The 19,141-nt window shown below is 50.5% G+C and overlaps 2 protein-coding genes across 8 annotated transcripts in view; one reads left to right on the top strand and one right to left on the bottom strand.

Moving 5' to 3' along the window:
- The window catches only part of NFATC3 (nuclear factor of activated T cells 3), a 137,720-nt gene extending 128,168 nt beyond the window's left edge, over positions 1–9,552 (top strand). For both annotated transcript variants that reach the window (XM_026011549.2, XM_026011550.2), the window contains one exon: positions 7,312–9,552. In XM_026011549.2, coding sequence (XP_025867334.1) covers positions 7,312–7,433 — 122 coding nt within the window. In that variant the 3' untranslated portion in view covers positions 7,434–9,552. The remainder of the gene's footprint in view (positions 1–7,311) is intronic.
- Positions 6,673–16,938, bottom strand: ESRP2 (epithelial splicing regulatory protein 2). Of its 6 annotated transcripts, none has more exons than XM_072731642.1 (16): positions 16,558–16,881; positions 16,345–16,473; positions 14,786–14,899; positions 14,563–14,677; positions 14,129–14,227; positions 13,852–13,906; positions 13,668–13,778; positions 13,460–13,592; positions 13,332–13,374; positions 12,868–13,169; positions 12,542–12,754; positions 12,227–12,425; positions 11,895–12,081; positions 11,434–11,599; positions 11,252–11,357; positions 6,673–7,548 (listed from the first exon to the last, which is right to left on the bottom strand). In XM_072731642.1, exons 1-15 carry the CDS (start codon positions 16,753–16,755, stop codon positions 11,268–11,270), a joined length of 2,154 nt encoding a protein of 717 aa, XP_072587743.1. In that variant the 5' UTR covers positions 16,756–16,881; the 3' UTR covers positions 6,673–7,548; positions 11,252–11,267. The 6 variants fall into 6 exon arrangements, 4 of the variants coding, with proteins under 4 accessions (XP_072587743.1, XP_072587745.1, XP_025867336.2 ...); XM_072731644.1 differs by having other exon boundaries at positions 6,828–7,548; positions 13,668–13,775; XR_011996136.1 differs by lacking the exon at positions 6,673–7,548 and having other exon boundaries at positions 10,226–11,357; positions 11,895–12,049.
- Between the last annotated feature and the right edge of the window lie 2,203 nt (positions 16,939–19,141).

Genomic DNA, 19,141 nt, shown 5'->3' with positions numbered 1-19,141 from the left:
ATAAGAAGATCACTAGTGACCTTGGTAAGAAGTGTTTTTGTGGAATGAAGGGATCAATATATGACTAAGGAGTGAACAAGAGGTAAGAACAGAAACATGAACATAGAAACATGAAAGAGCAAGCAGTGTAGATAACTCCTTTAAGATGTTAAGCAATGAGGGGATCCCTGGGTGGCGCAGCAGTTTAGCGCCTGCCTTTGGCCCAGGGCGCAATCCTGGAGACCCGGGATCGAATCCCACGTCGGGCTCCCGGTGCATGGAGCCTGTTTCTCCCTCTGCCTGTGTCTCTGCCTCTCTCTCTCTCTGTGTGTGACTATCATAAATAAATAAAAATTTTAAAAAAAAATTCTTTAAAAAAAAAATGTTAAGCAATGAAAGAAAAAATTAGACATAGGGAGCTATGTGGGCTCTAGGATTTTTATTTGTTTGCTTGCTTGTTTAAGGTAGAAAGCCTTACCATACTTAGTAATGATAAGAAGGATCCAGGAGGGAAGGTGGGTAGATTGAAGAGCTGAAAGAATGAAGAAAATTTTTGAAGCATGTCTTGAAGAGGCAAGTATACACAGGGTCCGTAGCACAGGTGATGAAATGAAACATGTGGGTTTATGGTTCTGGAGCTCACGTTGGGTCCCCGGAGGTCAGATTTGGGAATGAGCATATATAGAAATGGACAAGATAATTCAGAGAATATGTACAGTGTGCAAAAAAACAAAAAGGGAAAAAGAAGGAATCTTCTTATTATCTTAAAATCCTTCTGAATCTAACATCTTCACACAAATTAAAAAGAAGTGGGTTCTGGTTTTTATTTTTTCATATTTTAGTTTTTGCTTATTTAAAATAAGGATATATGCTGATACTTGAATACACTTTTAGGTACCTGTGTACTGTTTAGTCAGCTACAGATTTAATGTTTGTCTTTGAAGAATGTTTTGATTTACAACCTTTTTTAGAGGAAATATCTATATGACACTGACTATGGTATCATACATATAAGAGATTTCTTAAGAAGAAAGAACACGTAATAACAAGACTGATTCCCTTGTTATTACGTGTGTGGTAAAAAAAAAAACTATCATAATTTTCCTTTACGAGTAATAAAGCTAGTGTTAAAAAGTGAAGGATGTCTTCTAATTTTTGTGCATACATTTTCACTTTGTTCTGTGGTTGAAAGCTGTGTAACGTTTAGGGTAAAATTTAAAATGACTTAATTAGGGCAGCCCAGGTGGCTCAGCAGTTTGGCACCGCCTTCGGCCCAGGTCGTGATCCTGGAGACCTGGGATTGAGTCCCGCACGGGCTCCCTACATGGGGCTTGCTTCTCCCTCTGCCTGTGTCTCTGCCTCTCTCTGTCTGTCTCTCATGAATAAATAAATAAGATCTTAAAAAAATAATAAAATGATTTAATTAAAAACTTGGCATGGTAGAGCTCAAGCTATCTTGGTTCTTGCTTAAAATACTTAAATATTCTTTCTGTGTTATCTTTATGGTGATGAGGTTTTTTTTATTTTTATTTTTTTATTTTTTTTTATTTATGATAGTCACACAGAGAGAGAGAGAGGCAGAGACATAGGCAGAGGGAGAAGCAGGCTCCATGCACCGGGAGCGGATGTGGGATTCAATCCCGGGTCTCCAGGATCATGCCCTGGGCCAAAGGCAGGTGCTAAACCTCTGGGCCACCCAGGGATCCCTATGGTGATGAGTTTTATTCTCGTTAATAATATAAGCTAGGTTACTCTAATGGAGATTCTAAAATACAGTGACTTAACCACATTGGAAGTTTCTCTCACACTTGATAGTAATTCAGAGATCAGGATTCCTTTTATTTCATTGTTTCTCTGTTTCCTTAGTTATTGTCAAAGCAAGAGTCACCCCTTTGATTTGAGACTTAGCCCAAAGCAAGAGGTAGGGGGGAAAGAAGTGAAGAGGTTATTGAGCTGGGTATGAGGAAGATGCGCGCATCACTTTGGTTCACGTTTCATTGGAAAAAAAACAAATTTATATGGTCATACCTAACTACAAAAGGGAAGCTGGGAAATGTAGTTTATAGCTGAGTGGCCATGTGAATAGGTAATTCAGTTACTAAGAATGAATTGGAAAATGGGACGCCTGGGTGGCTCAGTGGTTGAGCGCGCCTGTGTTTGGCTCAGGGCATGATTCCGGATTCCTGGGTTCAAGTCCCACAAAGTCCCACATCGGGCTCCCTGCATGGAGCCTGCTTCTCCCTCTGCCTGTATCTCTGCCTCTCTCTCTCTCTCTCTGATTCTCTCATGAATGAATAAATAAAATCTTTGAAAAAAAAAAAAAGAACTAAAAGTGTATCTTAGCAGAACTGTGTTATAGAATAATAAACCCATAAATATTAGATTTCTCGGGATGCCTAGGTGGCCCAGCAGTTGAGCGTCTGCCTTTGGCTCAGGGCATAATCCTGGAGTCCTGGGATTGAGTCCGAAGTCAGGCTCCCTGCAGGAGCTTGCCTCTCCCTCTGCCTGGGTCTCTGCCTCTCTCTGTGTCTCTCATGAATAAATAAAATCTTTTTAAAAATTAGATTTCTCATCCATTTAAAATCATTCCTTCTAAATTTCTCGTGTTTTTTTTTTCATTTCAAGTGGAATTCAGAAAATAATTGCACCCTTCGTTTATAAAAAAATAACATTTCCATAAAATTGCTCACCAAAGAATGGATTATACCTTTAAGCTTTATTTAGGTAGAGAGAAGGGAAGAAGAGATGGATTTGTCAAACCTGGATGAATGATCATTGCAGCTTCAAAATGAAATAATATATATAAATAGTCTAATTATACCCAGAAATCATTTACAGAAATTCTCAAGATGCTCAGATGCTAGTTAGAAAGGCCCTTTGGGCTTTTGTGCATATGACTAGGTGCCTACCCCAGAGGCAGTGTCCTGGGTTACTCTGCCCCTCTCCACCTGGTGGTGAGATTTCATACCACACCAGGATTGTCACTTCTAGCTCTGAAACCTTTAAGCATTGGAAATAGCTCTAAATAAGAGACCTGTTGTTACAATACCTCATTCTTGTGTATAGAAGTAGCATTCCAGTAAACTCTTAATTTGGATAGCAATTTCTGGATAAAGAACTTGTTCTTATAGCAAATACTGCTGATGGCTCTGAGTACTTCTGTTGTGGTGGCACAGGAGACCCAGGTGTTGGAGTAACTGGCAGCTGTCACAAGTGGGCCAAATGCTGTGACCTACATAACCTATTAACATGGGTGTTGAGGGCTGTTGACTCTTGTTCTAGGCTTTTAATTCACTTTACTCTTTTTAAGGGGGAATGATAAAATTGCATAATAGGGCTGTAAACTCTTTCTGCTCTTAATTAAATTGATGAAAAAACATAAAGCCACCTCAAACACCTTCTGGACTAGGGTTTAAATAAATGAATAAATTCAGTCATATATATTCAAAAGAAAGTAGAAAATGAAATTTGGTTTCCAAATTTACCAAGCTGTTGGTATTTTTAAGAAATAACAATGTCAAATCATTAAGATTTTATAATCACTAAGTTGTACACCTGAAACTAATATAAATATGTATCAATTATACTTAAAGAAAGAAATACTGTGTTTATCAGTATTGTTAATAATTTACATCATAGATTTGTTTACCAGTAATAATTTTGACTTGCTTAAGTTGACACTCAAATTTTGGCCAATTATAACAGAAAGCTATTCCAGGAATCCAGAGGTAGGAGTCTGAGCCCAAAGCTCCCAGCCTCAGGGAGAAGTGAGAGGCAGAGAAGAACAGTGGATTCTGTGCAATACTGTGCTCAAGTCATTGCTAAAGGGCGACAAAAGGACTGCTTTGTTCTAGTTCTGACTCCTTGTCCTAAAATTCATATTCAGCATTCACCTGTAGCAATTATTTGAGCATAATTTTTGTTGTTTTCCCAAGTACCCAAATTATATTAAAATACTCACTTGGCTAGTTATTGTATTCAGCATGCAGTAGGTACCAAGCATTAAGGGTTCAGTGAAAAACAAGATAGATAAGGTCCTTGCTCTGCTGGAATTTAAATCTACTAATTTTTATGTATTTATGTAAATCTAATTTTATGTACTAATATTCTGTATCAAAGTATATTTGAGTACAGTCAGCTTGAATGCTTCTTTGTGGAAAATCTTCTTGGCTTTATCATAGTCTGAAAATCCCAGTCAAGAACCTTCCAGCTTGCTGGAGCTAAGTGAGGTTAAGCCACAGGCAAAAGAACAACAGAACTTTGATAAGGGGGAACAGAAATAAAATAGCTTTGATCAAGCTTTTCTGTAAACATCACCTGGCTACCTCAGAAAATGATGTGTTTGTCCTTATCATCAAAGTGTACTTGTTAAGTGGGTGGATAGTGCTGGATATATACCCTCATCCTCAAGAAAACGTAAGATACAGGGAAAAAATACTCATGTGACTTTTGATGATGATAAAGCACCATTTCTCATCACTGTGTAGATGTAAAACTTGAAAATTGAGGTAATTTAAGAAAGTGTGTTAAATGGCAGCTTGGAACATCTCCGAAGTTAACTGTCCTTGGAGGGGATAAGCACTGGGAAAAGAGGACTGTCAGCTGGTACTCCCTTCTATATTTGGCTTGTTGCCACTGCTGGGAGACCTGTCTAAAATAAACACTGTTAAAATAAATAAAATAAAATAAAATAAAATAAAATAAAATAAAATAAAATAAACACTGTCAAAATCAAAATCAGATGTCATGCATTAGTCTTAATAACATTTTCTGGTCCTTTTCCTACCCTACCATCTTTCTGTATACCAATCCCAATAGTTTCCAAGTAATTATATTGAATTAGGATCCATTTATTCAGTCATCAAAAACTGATGTTTCTGGGCAGCCCAGGTGGCTCAGCGGTTTAGCACCGCCTTCGGCCCAGGGTGTAATCCTGGAGACCTGGGATCTAGTCCCACGTCGGGCCCCTGGCATGGAGCCTGCTTCTCCCTCTGCTGTGTCTCTGCCTCTCTCTCTCTCTCTCTCTCTCTTTCTCTCTCATCTCTGTCTCTGTGTCTCTCTCATGAATAAATAAAATCTTAAAAAAAAAACAACTCATGTTTCCTCATCAGTAAGGTCCTTGCCTTTTAAGAGCTCACAAACTATTTGAGACAGATGATGATGTCCCGTACCAGTAATTCAATGTGGTGAGTTATGTGAGAGTTCACACACACAGATCCTGGGCCATGCTTATGCTCCATCTTGGCATAAGACTAGCCCATAGACTATACATGGTGTCCATACTGAAAACTCTGTTCCTTGCTTGTTATGGGGCTTGGAATAACAGGTGCCAACGGCTGCCTTTTCTATTTCTGTCCCCTTTATACACTCTTCCCTGTCTCCCTTTCCTCACTTTCAACATACTCCCTCTCCCTCCCCAAGCATCACATTTCTCCAGGTCTTTCCTATTTTCTTTGTCTGAAAGATTTCTCTGTTTCTCTACTCTTGGCTTCCAAGAAATGATGGGTGTTTGGAACTTAATTCCACCATTTACTAAGCAAATGATGTGAACTGCCAAAGCCTCAGTTAACTGATCTATAAAGTGGGTTAGTAGTTACCTTAACATGTTTTGAAGATGAAATAAGTTATAAAATTTCAGTTGTAAACTCTCATAGATGCTCAATAAATATTTGTGAAGTGAATGTTAGTTCCTTCTTCTAGCCATCAGTATATGAATTTGAAGAATTTTTTTTGATTACCTAAACTATAGAGAGATGTTAATTTAATACTTGAAGATTTTTTTTTAAGTGATTGATAGTGTCTCCTTTGCTCTGTGATCACATCACATTTCTAAGTTGTTTTGTCTTGGCCTATTTTCATTTATAACAGCTATATTGAGATATAATTCATTACTGTAAAATTCATCCTTGAAAATGTATCATTCAGTGGCTTTAGTATATTCACAGAGTTGTGCAACTATGACCATTATCTAATTTTATAAAACTTTGATCCCTCCAAAAAAAAAAGAAAGAAAGAAAGAAAGAAAGAAAGAAAGAAAGAAAGAAAGAAAGAAACCCATACCTGCTAATAGCAGTCACTCCCACCATACTCTTGGTAACGAGGTGCGTGGTTAACATGTTTGTGCTATTTTATACAAATGGAATCAAACCGTGTATGATCTTTTGTGTCTGGTTTTTTTTTTTTTCACTTAGCATCATCTTTTCAAGGTTCATCTATGTTGTAGCATGTATTAGAACTTCATTCCTTCTTGTGACTGAATAGTGTTCCACTGTATGGATAGCCCATATTTTGTTTATCCATTCATCACTTGGTAGACATCTGGGTTGTTTCCACTTTGGGACTGTTATGAATAGTGCTGCTGTGACCTTGTATTTGAGTACAAGTTTACATGTGTTTTCAATTCTTTTGAGAATATGCCTAGGAGTATAATCTTTAGTTGATAATGAATTTTCATTTCAAAGCAAAGAATTCTCATGATGAGAGAACTTAAGATTCTTACTGGGAGAATTTCTATACTGGTTACTTAAGACTGAAGTTTTTTGTATTGGACTTCACAGAGCATTATATGTTTACTGCTTGGCTTGTCATGGAAACCAACAAAAAAGCAAGAATCTTTTCTGAAAGGATGAGAAACAGTATAAATGCCCCCAACATAATAAAGGATACTTGTATTAGCATAAAGTAACAGAACAATTCCCAAATATTCTTTTATTCTCACCAAAGCATTTATTTTCACTCACTTTACATACAAAGTACTCTCCAGGAATCAGAAGGGGAAGACCCTCCTAAAGGGATGCAAATTAAGGAAAAGTTAGATTAATGTAAACACATTTAAGAAGTATGCTATCTTCAGTTCTAGAGCATGAGCTTTTTATTTTTATTTATTTTTTAATTTTTATTTATTTATGATAGAGAGAGAGAGAGAGGTAGACATAGGCAGAGGGAGAAGCAGGCTCCATGCACCGGGAGCCCAACGTGGGATTCGATCCCGGGTCTCCAGGATCGCGCCCTGGGCCAAAGGCAAGCGCCAAACCGCTGAGCCACCCAGGGATCCCGAGCATGAGCTTTTTAGAGTGAGGGTAAGAATGTTTCCTGTTCCCTGAGCCATCTCCCTTCCCAACCCAAACTGAACTGAAAGGGAAAAGCAGAGGCTGGAATAGCTTCTGGACTTAGGTCTCCATTCAGTTTAGGAGTAGGCTTTAAGCACTGCATTTACCTTTATAGAAAACTTCAGAAAGCGAAAAAATGTGTTTGAAATGGAACTTGCCTTTGAGCATCCTATGGTCAGTCACACAGAGGTCACTAATCATTTTCCCTTTTCTTGTTTTTCAGTGAACGAGATAATTGGGAGAGACATGTCCCAGATTTCTGTTTCCCAAGGAACAGGGGCGAGCAGGGAGGCTCCCCTCCCAGGTCCCAATTCCCTGGACAGAGGAAGATCCGATGGGCTCTAACAGTGCTCGCTGCAGCCATGTGTCCACCACCATGGACTTCTCAGCATGTTTCTCTCCTTGGACCTTGGGTTTCCAATTCTGTGGCCTTCAGGACTGGCGCCAGGAGTTGGGATCACTGTATGTGGGGAAAGCAGCATTCCTCCACCTCAGGCCTTGGGTAGATTTTTGTAAAAGAACAGGAGCAGCATAGACTGAGCTTTGGGGAAATGAGCTTTGCTTTTTATATTTAAATAGGATACTTTTATATGATGGGTGCTTTGAGTGTGAATGCAGCAGGCTCTCCATTTCAGAGGTGCTGCTTTTGCAAGTGACCTGATTGCTTAGCTGTGATTGGTGATTTGTATTCCTTAATGGTCATTTGAAGGACTCTTTAGCTTTGATGATATTTTTAAAGTAGTAACTTTTGATAAAACCTTCCAGAGGTAAACATGAAAAAAAAATTCTCCCAAGCCCACACCTATGCCTCAGAAACTCAGCATGCCCTAAAGCCTTTCATAGATTTATAGGAAATAAAGCCAAATGTAGCTCATACCTCTTATAAAAGTAAACTGTTAACGTGAGGAGACCATTCCAATCATTGAAGTGTTGGAATATAAAACGACATTCCAGAGCATAGCCTTTTTATAACTTTTTAGGTAATCTTCCTGCAGTCTCTCCATAATGACTCCATGTTGAAATTGCTTTTTTCCCTCAGGGCCTTGGATAAGATAGCGACATGTAAGGTGACTTTGAAAGGTGGGTTTTTTAGCTTGGTAGCTTTAATATCCTGCCATCCTGCAAACAAGTAAGCTGTGGAGTGCTTTTCTTGTGTCCTCTGGTCCCAGACCTTTTCCGAATGGTAGTTTATCTGCATTTGGCTGCTCTATATCCTTTGAAGCCATAGCCTTATGACGGTTTAGGCAAATTTGCTGGTTCTAGCTCAACTCTAAAGGCCAGGCTGTGTCAGAAGCTAAACACAAATAAGCTATGCTTCAAAAGAGGAGCAGGAAAAAAAAAAAAAAAAAAAAAAAAAGGAACAGAGAAAATACAGGACTCCAGATGGGAAGCTTTTAAAATTCACAGTGGCATGGAAGGCTTATCCCTCATTCTGTTTACAGCCTAAAATGATTCTGGCCTACCTGGTCCCTTCTGCATGACCTAAAAACCAGCCTTTTCCCCAAAAGGCTTTGAGGCAAACCCAAACATGAGGTAGCATCATAGACCTAACCCTCCACACCAAAGATGCTCTGGTGCTGCTGCTGGTGAGGCTGGTGCCCAACGCAGGGGCCAGTAAGAAACTCCAGCCTGCTGTCTACCAAAGGAGGTGCCCGAGTTGGGTGCTTTTTCCAAACTCTGCCCTTACCCATCCCATTAATGGGATTAGTACCTATTCCAAGGCTGGGGCCATTTCAAAGCACCTGAAGTTTGTAGAATGTTTGCACACAAAATCATGTAATTTCATTTATTCAGGAAGGAAATTCTTTTGAGTGCCTATATGTGCGACAGTGTGCTGAGCTGGTCAAAGGCTTGATGTTGTCACTCCAGGGGATAATGAGTCCTAGATGCCAGGACTCTATTGAGGTCAGCTGAGGCCTGGGCAGAGGGAGCCGGGTCACTGGCCACCACCTCTAGTCAGCCAGGTAGGAACTGTTCACCTCCTACAGGATGAAGTATGGTCTTTTTATTTTTATGCCCCCTTCAAACCATGATGATTTAATTTTCCCCCTAAAACTAGTTAGAGAAAAATGTATATCCTTCAGCAAATCACTCTAGTCCCTCTTGGAGCTGGGTGTTTTCATATTTTCTTTAAGTTTTGTGTCAGAGTGTGGATAGTGAGATTTGCTTCAGGGCCTGTAGTTGGCAGCCTACAGCTTCCTTTGGAGGGGTTGTGAGAGGCGGCCCCTGACAGGAAGCTCCAGACAGCTGGCCGGACTTGCCTCTACCCCCTTGCCCCTGGGGTAGCTGCTTCACATGGGGTTTTTGCAAGACCCTTTGGGGGTTGCTCTGCTGCCTTCAGGAATAAAAGCCTCTATGATCCAGAGTTGCTATGCACCAAATTTCGATGCCTTTTAAATACCTTGATGCCTGTAGCACTAGAAATGCTTTCCTATTTAAAATAAAAGTTAAATTTTAAAATAGAGCTTTGTATACTATGTGGGCAGTCTTGTATCATTTTGTAAAATCTTTGGTTTAAGAATCAATATTTTTTGGCTTTGTAGGTAAAGACTTTAAACTTTGTGCAACAGAAGTGGTGTTAAAGCACATATCCATTGGATTGTGTAAACTGACTTCTAGTAGCAACATTGAGCAACTCAGCATGCCCTGGCCCCTACCCCTACCCCAACCAACCTGTGCTGATTCTGGGTTGAGGAATGAGATAAGCAGCCTTTTGCTTACTAGAGATTCTCAGAGAAACATAGCTGAAAACAGCTTGAAAGGGACCAGATGTCTTGTCTTCAGGTTTACGTTTGGTGCTGCTGCCTGTGCAACCCACCCCTGCCCAAGGCTAACCATTATAGAGCTCTGCTGGATCTGGCAGTGAAGCCCTGGGGTGGTGGTTCTTATTTGTTTGAAGACTTACTTAGGGGCAAAGGGAGCCCCACAAGATCACCACCTGAGCTGAAACCAAGTGTAGGATGCTCAATCGACTGTGCCAACCAGGCGCCCTCTGGCCTTGAAGCCCTGTTTTTAATATTCAGTACAGATGGTTATCTTTAACACTCAGATGGGCTCAAGTTGAAACCTTATGTTTTTTAAAATGGGTGATGTTCAGTTAAGGAATTGGTTCTGAGTTATGTTTACAGCACTTGGAATTGTGTTTTCTTAGACATTTTGTATTTTAAAACCTTTTCTAGGAGTATAGTGCTCCTTACACAAATAACAAAGGGAAGAGCCAGCAATTCAGGTTCCTCAGTTACAGTGCTGAAATAATAAATGATGACAGGTTAACAGTGTCCTTGAAATCTGCCTGAGTTTTCCTCTGCCTGGGGCAAGCGTGGAGCCCCACACTCTGGGATCCAAAGCTAAAGGGCACTTTGGCTTTTAAAAAGTCCACCTGGTTAGGAACCTTTATTTTACGGAGAAGTAAGCAGAATTCCAAATTCTTTCCAAAGCTTCAATTATGTACCCTCTTAATGGGTGCAAAGGGCATTCCACGAAGTCTGCTGAGTTCAAGACAACTGGCCCGCCCAAGGTGTGCATGAAAAGTAGGCAGAAAGTCCCCTTTAAAATTCAAGTCTGAGTTTTTGTGTGAGGGCTTCCTGCCCTCTAGTGTCCTCTGGGGATACTGCAGTACAGTCCATCAAAACCAACTGTGATTTTGCCACCTGATATTCCTTGTGCCAAGCGGAGAGTTAGCATCCTCAGACCCATGGCACAATGTGGCCACTAAGGTCCAAGTATCCTGGGGGTCGGGGCCAGCATTCTCTGTCTCCCTGCCCCCTACCAGAAGGGACAGGGGAAGGTAGAACGTTGGGATCTTTACTCAGAAGCTCCCAGGAGTCATACACTGAAGGCACCAGGGCTTACATTTTAAAAAGAAAACCAAGCCTGCTGTGGACATCAGCCCCACAGCCAAAACCAACCAAAGGCTCTCTTGCTGCTACTCAGGAGGCCTAGATCAGGCCATTGGGAGCAGGGTAACACCATTCCACCCCCAGCCCTGCATGCAGGGGTCCAGCCATCATCTTTGGGGTGAACAGACAGCAACAAGTGGGAGATGGACCTGGGGCTTGAGCTCCTCTAGGTGCTGAGAGCTTTGACAAGCCAGAAGCCACCTGATTGAGGATACTGATTCTCTGGACGCAAGAGAGACATGTTAGACATCAGCCAGCTCTTACCTCCTGGCTCCCTCACCTACAAACACACCCACTCTTTGGGGGCCTGTAGCACAGTGCGAGGCGGGTCACCAACAGGCACCAAACTGGTGTAGTCATCAGGGGCTAACTGCAGGAGGGAAAGAGATTTAGGGGAGGGAGCCCCTGGCTCAGCCACGTTCCCATGCCCTCCAGCCACACCTCACCTGATAGGCTTGGAAGACGCTGAGCAGATCCTTCATACCGGCTGTATATGGGACACCCTGCATACGGACCAGGGCACCTGGCTGGGACAACACTGAGGTGGAAGCAGAGGCCAGGGCAGCAGGAGGTGTGGTGAGGTAGCCCACCGTGGTGGGGGACACTGGGGGGCTAGGATGGGAGAGGCAGGGATTTTAGGAGTGCAGTCCCACCTGCCTCTCTCCTGCCCTGGTCTCTGCCTTGTGCTTAGTTCAACTCCTCCTCCCTAAAACCTCAGTCTCCAGAGTCCTCTCCATTCCAATCTATAGATGGTATCCGCCAGGCCATACCTGTCACTCCGTTGACCATCTTAGAATAAGTCCCAGCTCTAACAGACCTTGGACTATCTGGCCCAGAAAGGGGATCATGAACCTCCCCCAAACCAGAATTGGGGCAAGACTGTGGAGTTTTCTTAAGCAGCTGGTACCTGGGGTAGTAAGCAGTATAGTTCATGTAGAGTTGAGTGGCTGGCCCTGGGTAGTAGGCAACAGGGGTGGGGGCAGCAGGCACCCTGGCAGCCGGGAGCAGTGCTGAAGAGGGATACAGAGCTGCCGTCTCAGCGGGAATGAGTGTTGGGGTGGCCTGGAAGGTGGCGTAGGTGGGTGGTGAGAGGCCTGGAGGCAGAAGTAGAGAGCGCATCTGCAGGGAGCCCAGCACTGCCCTGGGTGAGGCAGCCAGTAAAGTGTCTCCCTGTAGAAAGTGAAAGTTGTAACAGCTCAGCCCGCACACACCTCCTTCCCCAGCCTCTGGGACACTCACAGGGCAGCTTGCAGGGTGGAGGGGACATGCCACTGCGGCCCAAGGTGCCCCCCATTAGCACGCGACTCATCTCCTCTGTGGAGCAGGGGACCACTTCCACATAGCGTTCCTTCATCACTTTCTTATGGCAACGCTGAGCAGCAGCTAGGGCCCGCTCTGCTGACGTCATCTGGATGAAAGCATCGCCAGATGGCCGGCCCTGCGCACATGGTGGTCTTGTAAAGGGTCTGTGATCTGTCACGTGCTAGAGCACCTGACCCGCAACCACAAACCCCTCTCTCACTATGGAGGTCTCCCCACTGGCACCAGCCCCACCTGCTGGTTGAGCACCATGTGCACACCGTGGGGCCGGATGTCGGCCGCTGCCTCCCCCAGAAAGCTCAGGATGTCTTCGATGGTGGCGGTGTAGGGCAGGCCCCGAAGGCGTACACAGTCTCTCCCAGTCCCAGCTGCCAGTGGGAAGGGGATGGGGAGCAGTGGAGCCGTGAGTGCGGGAAGGAGTGGGCTGGATGCGTAGCGGTTCAGGACCTGGTAAGGAAGGCAGCGACAGGCCGGTCATGCCACATAGGGCAGGGGTCCAAGGCATGGAAGGGGTACCCTGGATTAGCACACGGTGGGTAGGGGGAGCCCTGGGTGCTCACCTGCTGCACCTCAGCTGCAGTGCTCCGGAAGAGTTCAATGTATCGCTTACCCAGTATGCCCTTGTGCCTGCGCAGGGCAGCCTGTGCCAGCTCCTCACAGGCAAAGAGGGCAAAGGCATCACCAGTGGGCCGGCCGTCAGGGTGGCGCACAAAGAGCAGCCCATCAGCACCCCCAGTCACCGGGCACTCTGGCCCCAGAAAGCCCAGCACGTCCGCTGGCCCGGCTGAGAAGGGCAGTCCCCGTAGCCGCAGTATCACTTGGTCTTCCCGTGACAGGAAACGAGCCACCTCTAGTGATGTGCCTTGGTGAGAGGCATGGGAGTCACCCACTGACCTCATCCGTGCCCTTCCACACACCCACCTACACCCGGCACATAGGGGAGCAGAAAGGCAGGGGGCGGTGGGCCAGTGGGACATGGACGGAGAACCAGGGGAGCCGCCGCTGCTGCTGGGAGCACACTCACCCCCCGCGATCTTGACAAACTCCTCTCCTGTTGCTTTATATACCTGTGGGGACAGCGGGGACAGCCCGTGTGTCTCCAGCCTGGCCGGCCTCGGCTCTGCCCTGCTGCTCCCCCGGCCCAAAGCCCACCTCAATATAGCGGACACCCATGTGGTGCTTGTGTCTCTGCAGCGCTAGGTCCCGCTGCTCGCTGTCCACAAAGCGGATAAGGGCCTCGCCGTTTCTGCGGCCCTGGGCGTTGAGGCAGAGTGCGACGCCGCCCCTGCCGAGCCAGTGCTGCGTTAGTGCCTCCCGGGCAGGCCTGCCCGCCGGAGCCCACCCATCCTGCCGTACCTACCTGGCAATGTTGAGCCCTTTGAAGAATCGAGCCACATCCTGGTCTGATGACTGCCAGGGCAACCCGCGGGCCCGCACCACAGTCTCACTGTCCACCACGTCGGCCTTGCTGCTGCGGGGGCGGGGCACAGAGTCAGAGCTGCGCCCCCACACGTGTCACCGCCCACCCCGGCCCCCACACTCACCAAGGACCTGTCTCATACTTCTGCTTTACCACCTCTGCCTTCGAAAACAATTGACCTGAGAGGATATGGCATGGGGGTCAGCAGGGTCTGGTGGAGGGGGTCTCCCCACCAAGCTCTGCAAAGAGAGGACAGTTGAGGGGGATAAGGCAGTGACAAAGGAGCTCCTACCTATGGTCTCTCACAGAAGGTAACAAGTGGGGATGGGGACTTTGAGGGAGTAAGAGGCAGATGCTCGCCCAGTCCTAGAGCAGGTGACCGGTGCTGAGGCGAACCTTACCACTGGGCCCTTCAAGCAGGTGGAGGATGACCGCTACCATTGTCTTCACTTCCCAGACCCCAAAGTCATCCTCTGTGGCATCTGTCTCTAGCCCCAAGTCTATGAGCAGAGAAAGAACCGTGAGAAAATCCCAGCATGAGCACCAATCTTGGTCCTACCCAGGCTCAAGTCCCTTTAGGGGACACATGCAGAATTCCAGCAAACACGTTGGTTCTGATCCAGCCCCTGTATGTCCTTACAAGTCTCCAGCCCAGACCTATGCGGACACACGTCCGTATTCCAAACACACCCCAGCGCAGACACAGAAGCGTGTGTCCTCAGGACTTGGCAGATAGTGTAAACCTGCGTGTGTTTATATAACCCCCCAGGACGCACATACTCAAAAACAGCCTACAGCCTCCCCTCCAACCCTAACCCCGCCGGGTCACAGATACCCTGTGCCATGGTGGCCACGGTGAGCTCCCTGGCAGGGCGGGCGTTTGGGTGCTGCACATGGAACTCTCTGCGGAGGTCGTAGAAGGAGAAGAAGGTGTCGGGGAGCACCAGGTTCTGGGGGCACATGGGAGTGGGCATGAATAGGGGGAACTGAGCTGCCCTGCCCACCCCCATGACAGGGGGTCCTGGGCACCCTGCCCCGTTGTGCCCTCGGTGGCATACCTTCCTGGAGGCCTCAGGGTGCAGGACCTGTCGCAGCAGCTGCTGCCCATCAGTGCATAGCATGTAGGGGCCCCCGCCCAGCAGAGCCACATCCCCGCTCACCAGCTGTGAGAACTGGGGACAGAGAGTGGGGAGAGAGACAGACACAGACTCACAGCTGGGCGGGCAAGAGGAAGGAGGAGGGAGAACACAGGCTACCAAGCTGGTTCAGCTAGATGTTCAGCCCTGCCCTGCCTGGGGAGGAGTTGGCCACAGTCCTTGGGCCTGGTCCTGTGTCCCTTTTCTCCCCCAGTCCACTGTCAGCTTCTCCAGGCCAAATGGGGGCAGTCACATTATCACCCAAGCCCCCATCACACACACTCCCAAGAGTCTGGAGTGGGGCCAGAGCAAACACCTGGTGGAGTGGGACAAGCAGGTGGGAAGGGGCGGGGCAAAGCAGGTTAAACCTGTCCCTGACCAGGCACCACCCTCAGACAGGTGGGGGAGGCCCAATCCTGCCTGAGGCCCAGCTGGCTCATGGTCAATGGCAGCCCCGCCTCTAGGTCTGACCAACCCATGGGCAGAGAAAATCCAAGGACAGAGCTCCACACCTGGACGCCAGGGGCAGTGCGAGCTTTGACCCACACCCTATCGACCGGCTGGCACCGAGCTGTTTGCTCACAGAGGGGGTGGCACTCCCCAAGCTGCCCAGCCCCCGCCCCCCACCCGGCCTTGCTTCCCAGCCAGAGGAGAGGGAGAAGCACTAAGCGCAGGCCCAGGGCAAGGCAACCCAGTTCTCCTTCAGCACACTCCAGGTACGGTGTAGCCTGGGGGCCCCTGGAACAGGATCAGGTTCAGCACCTCACCGGCGGAGAACCAGCGGAGTTGCTGGGAAATGAACGAATTTGTGCACGTAAAGCACTTAAAGCCCTTACACTCGAGACCAGGCACAGGGTGAGTGCAGCTAGTGAAGATAAGAGAAAGAAAACAGCAGTGGGGGCCGCCTCCCGCTGGAGCCAGGCCTGGGAGGCACCGGGCCTCTGCGCTCGGGAGGCAGGTAGCCTCCAGGCGGGGTCCGGACAGCGCCCACGCCTGGCCAGCCGGCCGGGGCAGGCCTAGACGAGCCGCTTACACCTGGCGGCGTCTGCCTCCCAGGCAGACCCCGCCCTACGCCCCCGCTCCCGCGTCTCCCAGGCCGCTGGGTGGGCCGAGGTCGCAGGCGGCGGGGACCGTGACCTATGGCCAAGGCTGGGCCCCGTCGGCCCTTTTAGCTTCCGACTGCTGGGCTGGGAGACCGGACCAGGCGCGTTCCCAAAGGCGTCTCGGCCCCCCAGCCCCGCCGGCCCCGGGAGGGGTCCCGCGGCTTCCGTCCCACCGCGTAAGCAGGAGTGGATCCCCGGAAAGGCCGAGAAGCAGCGCGCCCCCAGGAAGGGCCGGCACACGCGGGAACCTCCGAAACTTTTAAACAACAGGAACCACTGCGGAGGTCGTCCTACCACCCAGGCCGATTGGTCGCAGCACACCAGGCCTCGCCCCCCGCGGCCCGGCCGGGCCTCCGCTCGGCCGAGCCCCGAGCTCACCTGCTGCAGCACCTTGTCCAGCGGCTCGGCCCGCGCCAAGCTGTCGGCGCTCAGGCCGCTCGCCTCGCGGCACTGCGGACTCAGCGCCGCCGCCTCGGCGCGAACCAGTGACTTGTGCAGCGTCCCCACCTACGAGCGGCGGGGGGAGCGGATCAGCCACGGCTCCCCGGCCCCTGCGGCCCGCGGGGGCCCCACCGCCCCCCCTCGCCGTACCTGCCGGCTCTGCGGCTCCACCACTTGCCAGACCAGGAGGATTAAGTCGGTCTCGTCGGAGCCCAGGTCCGGCCCCAACGCACCGGCCGTGGCCCCGAACAGCACGACCAGGGGTCCAGGCGCGGGGCGGGGGTCGGCGACCGAGTCCGAGGCGGGGTCCGGGCCGGGGGGCGGTGGCTGGGGAGGCGGCGGAGTCATGGCCGCGGAGGAAGGGGGCGCTCGGCCAGACACACGCGGACCGACGAGGCGCACGCACGCACCGGCCGACGGCAGACACCAATCAGCTTGGGCGGGACCCGGTGTGTCGGGGGCGGCACCTGCGGCCCGGCCGGCGCAGTGGGCGCCGCTGAGACCCGCCCGCGGCGCCCCGTGGGGCGGGGCGGCCACTGGCCCCCGCCCTCTCCGGGCGAGTTACCTGGCGGCCCCGCCGGCCACGTGACCCAGGCGGCCCCGGCGCCCGGCGCCCAGCCCGGAGCGCGCGCGCTCCCTCGCCGGCCCGGGTGCGCGCTCGCGGCCCGACTCCCACTCGGTCCGTGGGCCGTGCCCGCCTCCTGGGGCGACCCCGTCCCCCTCTGCCCCTCCCCACCGTGAGGCCTGCGCCCAGGGACCTTCTGCAGGGCGTAGGGGTCACGTGGCATTTGTGAAAATCACCGGGAGCCATTCCAGGGGCAGTGGGGGTCCTGACGGCCGGTGTGGGGGCTGATGGAAGTCACCCAAGAGGGCGGTGAATTACCCGCTATCACCCACGCGCCGAGGGTGAGCTGAGGCTCTTACAGCCTTGGGATCGGGGGACCGAGGGGACGGGCAGGGCTTGTCCACACACGTTAGCACCTGGCCTTAGCCCGGCCCCGGGGTGCGCAGGTGGGAGCGCCGTGCTCCAGCCCCGGGGAGCCCCTCGAGGCGGGGCGGCGCCGGACGGCCGGGCCCGGGGGCTCACCTCTGCCCCGTGGAGACGGCTGCCCGTTCCCGTCGCCCTCCCCGCGCGACCACGGGCCTGCTGCCCCGAGACCGAGCGCCCCCGGGTGGGGGCCAGCGACGAGGGTGTGGCGTGCGCGCACGGGCCGCGGGTCCCCGGCGCTGCTCCCTCCGAGGCCGGCGACCCGATCAGGTCCGTCCCAACACCCTCTCGCCCCGTCGTGCTTGGGGAGCCTCCCTTCCGGCTCGTCTCCAGGCCGCCCCGGACTTCTCTAAGTTCCCGCATTTATAGGATTGAGAAACGGAAGAATCTGGCGGGAGAAGGGACGTGGGGCTGCCAGGCCCGCGCGGACGCCGAGGCGGGAGCCGCGCCTCGCGCTTTCGGAGGAGATGGGCGCCCTGGGGTGGGGGGGGCGCTTCCGAGGCCTCGCCCAGAGAGCTCACACTTCAGCGCGTCCCTACTCAACGGATAGAGACCGAGGTGCCCAGTACGGAAGCGACTCGCTGCGGTCCGCCGGGAGCGGGGAGCGGACCTCCCAGCGGCGCGGGGCCCCGGCGCCTCCTCCGCCCCTCTCGGGGCCGCCCACCCCGGCGCCCGCCCGCTGGTCCCCGCCCGCCGGAGCGCTAGGCCAATCGGGCCGGCGGGAGCGGGAGCGTCGCTCCTCGGGTCCAGCCCCGCTCTAGATAAGCCTGGAATGTCAAATATTTGTTCGGGGGGCGGGGCCCGCCGGGGAGCGAGGCTGCCCCCTGGCGGCCGGGAGCGCGCGTGCGCCTGGCGGAGTCGGCCTTCCGTCCTCGGCCGCAGGCGCCTTCGCCCCGGCGGCTCTCCCGAGCCCCTCGGCCTGCATCGCTCCCTGTCGGGCTCCCGTCCGGGCTCCAGCTTCCAGGGGACAGTCCTGGCGGCACCGCCTTGCCGGCGGAGCGCTCGATCTCGACCTCAGCCTTCCCGGAGCCCCCGTCCATTAAACCGTTAGGGCTTCACGCCAGGCCCTTCCCTGTTCTTCCTTCAGCGTGGGTCTCGAGGCCAGGGCCTCAGGGAAGCCACCTTCTTGAGGTGACCTCTCCAGTGTGGCACCTCTGGCCGTCCTGGCAGCGTGGGCAACTCCCCTGAACCTCCTGCGCGCCTGTCTGCCTGCCCCAGCCCGCATCACAATTCCCCATACTTTAAAAAAAAAAAAAAAAGATTTTATTTATTTATTCATGAGAGACAGAGAGAGAGAGAGGCAGAGACACAGGCAGAGGGAGAAGCAGGCTTCATGCGGGAGCCCGATGCGGGACTCGATCCGGGTCTCCAGGATCCCGCCCTGGGCCAAAGGCAGGTGCTAAATCGCTGTGCCACCCAGGGATCCCAATTTCTGATACTTGGACTCTTCTTGAAAGAATAAATTTTTAAAAATAAAATTAGAAAAAAATAATAAGGTTAGAGCCCCTGCTTTGCTGACCTCCTTTACTCATCTTTAGATGAATCCTCCTGGATCACACCATGAATGCCAAACAATCCTCATTCCTTTTCCCCCAAAACTAAAGTAACTTCTACCACAGCAAATCATTGTCTCCGTTCACCACTCACACCGGGAACTCAGTTCCTGGAGGACAGGCTCATCCCCAGTGCCCTTCATGGTGCCTGGCATGTAGTGCTTGATCCAGACTTCATGAACGAGTAGTTGTC

Source organism: Vulpes vulpes, chromosome 12 (assembly GCF_048418805.1).
Source record: "Vulpes vulpes isolate BD-2025 chromosome 12, VulVul3, whole genome shotgun sequence".
NCBI lineage: Eukaryota > Metazoa > Chordata > Mammalia > Carnivora > Canidae > Vulpes > Vulpes vulpes.
This window is presented reverse-complemented; position numbering and strand designations above follow the sequence as displayed.

Coding starts and splice junctions, on each gene's coding strand:
- ESRP2 (XM_026011551.2), bottom strand. CDS start 16,755: ATGACTCCGCCGCCTCCCCAGCCACCGCCCCCCGGCCCGGACCCCGCC. Junction 12,082..12,226: donor TCCACCCTGCAAGCTGCCCT/GTGAGTGTCCCA, acceptor TTCTGCCTCCAG/GCCTCTCACCACCCACCTAC. Junction 11,600..11,894: donor TATACTGCTTACTACCCCAG/GTACCAGCTGCT, acceptor CTCCCATCCTAG/CCCCCCAGTGTCCCCCACCA.